Below are 5,448 nucleotides of genomic sequence, written 5' to 3'. Positions count from 1 at the left end.
CGACTCTGTTTGATGATAAGGGCTGCTGAATGGGCTACCTTCCTACTTAGAGCATCCGCCACTACGTTTGCCGTTCCTGGGTGGTACAGAATCTCGCAATCATAATCCTTCACTTGCTCCAACCATCTACGTTGCCTCATGTTTAACTCCTTCTGAGTGAAGAAGTATTTTAAACTCTTGTGGTCGGTGAAAATTTGTATCTTCTTGCCATACAAGTAGTGCCTCCATATTTTTAAAGCAAAAACAACAGCTGCCAACTCTAAATCATGTGTGGGATAATTCAGTTCATGGTTCTTTAACTGGCGGGAGGCATAAGCAACTACCTTACATTGTGCATCAACACGCACCCCAAACCTCTCTTGGAGGCGTCACTGTAAATAACAAAACCACCTGTTCCATCTGGTGTTCTTTCTAGGGCATGTGGTATCCAAGGAAGGTGTATCTATTGATCCTGCAAAGATCGAGGCAGTCACGAGTTGGTCTTGTCCTACCACAGTTTGAGAGGTACGTAGTTTCTTGGGGTTGGCGGGCTATTATCGTCGTTTTGTGAAGGACTTTTCCCGTATAGCCACCCCTCTGACCCGGTGACCAGAAAAGGAGCTTCCTTTATTTGGAGTAAGGCTTGTGAGGATAGTTTCCAAGATCTCAAGCAAAGGTTGGTTACGGCCTCAAGGTCTCTAAAACCTTTCGTAAATGTTCCTCATGCTTCGCCTCTGTCTTGGAGTAAACCAAAATGTCATCTATGAAGACTATCACGAAGTCAAGAAATTCCTTAAACACCCTGTTCATCAGGTCCATGAATACTGCAGGAGCGTTCGTCAACCCAAATGACATCACGACGAAATCATAATGCCCATACCTAAAACGAAAAGCTGTCTTGGGAATGTCACTGTTCTTTATCCTCAACTAATGATACCCCGACCGAAGATCAATCTTAGAAAACACTGTAGCTCCCTGAAACTGGTCAAACAAATCATCAATCCTGGGAAGCAGATACTTATTTTTTATAGTCACCTTGTTTAGTTCCTTGTAGTCAATGTAGAGCCGTAATGACCCATCTTTCTTTTTCACAAATAGCACCAGCGCACCCGAAGGGGACACACTAGAGCGTATGAAACCCTTATCCAATAACTCTTGCAACTGAATTTTGAGTTCCTTCAGTTCTACTGGGGCCATTCTGTATGGAGCTTTTAAGATAGGTGTTGTGTCTGGCTCCAACTCGATAGCAAAGTCTATCTCCCGATGCGGCGGCAGACCTGGGAGTTCTTCTGGAAAGACATCCGGGTAGTCATGTACTATTGGCTCTGAAGTCAAGGAGACTTCAGGCTTTCTAGTGTCGACGACACTAGCTAAGATACTCCAGGTACCCTGGTTAAGCAAACTCTGGGCTTTCATGGCTGAAATCACTTTGGGCAGGACCACGGTCCCTGCCCCTTTAAATTTAAAGCTGGCTCTCGTGGGAGGGTTAAAGACCACCTCTTTGCGAGAGCAGTCTATACTGGCATGGTTAGCAGCTAGCCAGTCCATGCCCAAAATCACATCAAAATCCCTCATGTCCAAGACTACTAAAGTCACAGAGGGTATGACTCGCTACTTCAATTTGACATGCTTTTATGTTCTCCTTTGCTAAGATAATTTCTCCAGACGGAGTGGAAACCGACAACACAAAGTGTAAGGGCTCTAGTTCTAACATAGCATGCTTAACAAACAGCAATGATATAAACGAATGGGATAAACCCGAATCAAACAATACTAGCACAAGATGCCCCAAGATTGGAAGCGTACCTGTCACAACAGTGGCTGTGTTCTCGGACTCCTGCCGAGTGGTAGAGTAATCATGACCTTGCTGATGCTGAGGCCTACCCGAACTTCTCTGATCATGGCCTACAAACTGGTTCCCAAGACCGAATGTGCCTCTAGCAGGAAATCTATCTATCGAGTGCCCCTCCTGCTTGCAATGAAAACAAACTCCGGTGCCTGCCAAACATCAACCCCAGTGACGTCGTCCACACGAGCTACACACTGGTCGAATCCTCTCCACCGTACCCGTCTCGGCAGCCTGCTGCCTAAAATGACGAAGCGACCTGTCTGAACCTTGAAACTTCTGATCGGGGTGAGGCTCGAAAGCCTTCTGATCTGCCTTCCTCTTTTAACCTGAGGAAGGTCCCGCCTCGAATACTAGTGAAAACTCATCTCCTAACTGTGGGTCCACCTCGGCTGCCAAACAAAGTGCCTCAGCATGAGTGGTTGGTTTGAATGCTCGTACGATACCTCGTATACTGTCTTTTAGGCCTTGAACGAACCTTTCTTCCCTCATGGCTTCTAGGGCGACCAACTCTGGGGCAAAATGGGATAAGGCATCAAACTCTTAGTCATACTCCTCCACTGACCTGTGTCCCTGCCTTAGCTCCAAGAACTCCCTCTGCTTATTGTACCTCAAGTTGGCAGAGAAGTACTTCACATAAAAGCGCTCCTTAAACTGCTCCTAAGTCACTGGATCCCCTCCTACACCCAACATCCTTTCTGCGGACTGCCACCAGATCTGAGCCTTGTCGCTAAGCATAAAAATGACACACTGCACCTTCTGGTCTTCTGGGAATTTCATGTAACGAAAAATCGTTTCAATCGAAGATATCCATAATTTTGCGTTGGTAGGGTCCTTTAGTGACCCATTGAAAATGCTGGGGTAATACTTCCTAAAATCTCGCAAATGCTTGGCCTCAACCGAAAGGCCTAACATGCTTTGGTTCTGGATCATGTTCTGAGTCTGGACTTGCGGCACCTGATCCTGTGGTGGTGGTGTCTGATGGAACTGGGCAAACTGAGCTAGTCGTTCGTCCAGCATGTCCTTTACCTTATCCAACACAGCTGATGTAACTGCTTCCCCAATAGTGGTTGCCCAATCGGTAACCTCTGCTGGAGCGACGAGGGTGGGCTGCGCCTGTGGCGGCATGGCCGTGTGCTGAGCTCTACTTTGTGTCCCGGTTCGCAGCCACCTTGACCCTGAGGAATCCATAGGCGGCAAGAAATCCTCTGGTACCGGAGGGTCCTAAACTTGTGCATCTTGAACCTGTGGATCCTTGTCATGAGGATCTTGATCCCGAACTGTCAGATTCTGCTCTATGGGAACACGCCCCCTTTCGGTAATCCTATGACTGCCTCTTCCTCTACCACAAACAATTTTCCTGACAGTTATTCACAACCACCCCTTAGCTACTTTCCTTACTAGCACAAAACACATCAATTGCAATCACAAATGCTATTAACTGGGTGTATTATTCTAAATACTTTTTATAAAGGACATACCTGGCGACGACGAAGAATCTGTTTTGCCAAAAAAACAATCTGGACTTACATAATAAGTCAGTCTACAGAACCCCAAAACCTGGCTCTGATACCAACTGTAACAACCCCACTTTCTAGGACTACTAAAAAGGGAATCGCTACTGCATGCATGCATAAATATTCTCATTGAAGAAAATAAAGTAAATTAAAGAAAAAATCATAATCTTAAACTGCATTAAGTATATGAAAAAAAATGTTCTAACATATCTCAAAATCTTAAATTGTTCAACCCGGGCATCCTTTTTAACCAGAAAAAATTTATTAAAAAATGAATAAATAAATAGATAAATTAATTAATTAAATTATGATAAATCCATGAATGGATAAAAACAAAACATGCGAAAATATAAACAGTCAAATACGGAAGCGAATTCTGGTTCCTTTGGCACTGTCACGGATTCCTCTGTTCAGTCGCCCGAGTGTCCTTGCCCTTACCTGAAAAAAAACAAGGATAAAGGTTGAGTATAAAATACTCAGTAAGTGATCTCATTACCGGGATCAGACTATGCATCCATGAGCAAAGAAAAAAAATAGCCCGTGCCTCATACAGTTACATCGATTTTTTATGACGAAAGGAAAACCAAAAGACGTACTATCTGGTCTTGAAAAACATGTCTAGCGTCCCGTACGCACACCGTCAAACATGAAAATAACATGAACATGAACTCGTCGACCCACGCATGTCTAGTAGCCGTAGGCACACCGTCAAACATAATAATAACATGAACGATAACCTGTCAGTTCACGCATGTCTAGTGGCCCGTAGGCACACCGTTAACACATAAAACATGAAAATAAAAGTAACATGAACGTAAACCTTTTGGCTCACGCATGTCTAGCGGCCCATAGGCACACTGCCAAAAATGATAATAACATGAACGTTAACCTGTCGTTTCACGCATATCTAACAGCCCGTAAGCACACCATCAAACATAATGGGGATTTTGTTCATTTCTTCTTTAGTAAACATAGAATAAAAAACATTATTATTTTAATAAGTAAATAAATAAATAAAACCCTAATTTTAATATGATTCAATCAAGAACTTGCTATTATATGTAATCAAATAATTTCCCTTTTTAATTTGTTGGACATATAAATGACCACCTAAGATGTTTATAATTTTACTTCTTTTGTAAACTCTTTTACATCAAATTAAATAATGTAAGCGATTTTTATGATGAAGTAAATAATTGACCGTGGGCATTAATCAACTATTATGTTTAGTAAAACTTTAGTTACATTTTTTTTTTTTTGCAAACACACTAGTAGGAACTAAACCATTTTAGTTTATGACTTGTATATGTTTATTATAAGCTCAATTGTTTATAAGAAAATGATGTGTGACGTGGTTGACTTGGATCTCGATTTATGAATTAATAAAGATAAATAGAGATAATGAAGTTAAATTACAAGTTTAGGTTTTAAATTATGTGGTGTGTGTTTATTCAGTCTCTTAACTTATAAAAGTGTCAAGTTTGTGTCATTTAGGCATCTAAATTGTAAAAATGTCTAATTATAAGTGTTCGGATGAGGTTTCTGAAAAAACTTGTTTCGTAGAGCTACACTTGAGTTGGTTTCGATGTTCATATTGATTTGATGCATTGTGGTTCGATCTCTAACAGTTGATCATCTGATTTTTGCTTAGTTGAATGTCTGCGCTTCACTTGAACAAGCAAAAAGCACGACGTTCTTGAAGTCGAGCCTTTATATCTTCAGAAGAATTGTGTCTTCAAGGAATGTGCAGGTTCATGAGTCTAAGAGTCTACTGATTGTTTGAATTCTCTTTAGGCTCTCTGGAATGTAGAATTGTTGACCCTTACAAATGAAGAGAGCTCCTCTTTTATAGGGCTCTCTGGTTTGTTTCTTGGGCTTGAGTTTAGCTGATCCATGGGCCTGCTCTTTGGGCCCAATTAATTAGACTTGGGCCTGATTGGTCAATGGGCTTGACTTTGGGACCAATTAATTGAACTTGGGCCTGACCAGTCTATAGGCCTGACCTTTAGGTCCAATTAATTGGACTTGAGCTAGGTTGGTTCATGGGGCTGACTTTTGAGCCCAGTTAATTGGACTTGGGCTTGGTTGGTTCATGGGCCTAGCCTT

The 5,448-nt window shown here is 42.1% G+C and overlaps 1 protein-coding gene across 1 annotated transcript in view; it reads right to left on the bottom strand.

Annotated features, from left to right (window-relative positions):
- Positions 1-3,049: 3,049 nt before the first annotated feature.
- Positions 3,050-5,448, bottom strand: part of LOC150037309 (uncharacterized) — a 45,708-nt gene continuing 43,309 nt past the window's right edge. Inside the window, exons 7-8 of the mRNA XM_090311958.1 lie at positions 3,307-3,324; positions 3,050-3,167 (exon numbers count right to left, since the gene is read on the bottom strand). Coding sequence (XP_090168084.1) covers positions 3,050-3,167; positions 3,307-3,324 — 136 coding nt within the window. The remainder of the gene's footprint in view (positions 3,168-3,306; positions 3,325-5,448) is intronic.

Source organism: Benincasa hispida, chromosome 3 (assembly GCF_027475165.1).
Source record: "Benincasa hispida cultivar pf3 chromosome 3, pf3_genome.v1.1, whole genome shotgun sequence".
In the NCBI taxonomy this organism is placed as follows: Eukaryota; Viridiplantae; Streptophyta; class Magnoliopsida; order Cucurbitales; family Cucurbitaceae; genus Benincasa; species Benincasa hispida.
This window is presented reverse-complemented; position numbering and strand designations above follow the sequence as displayed.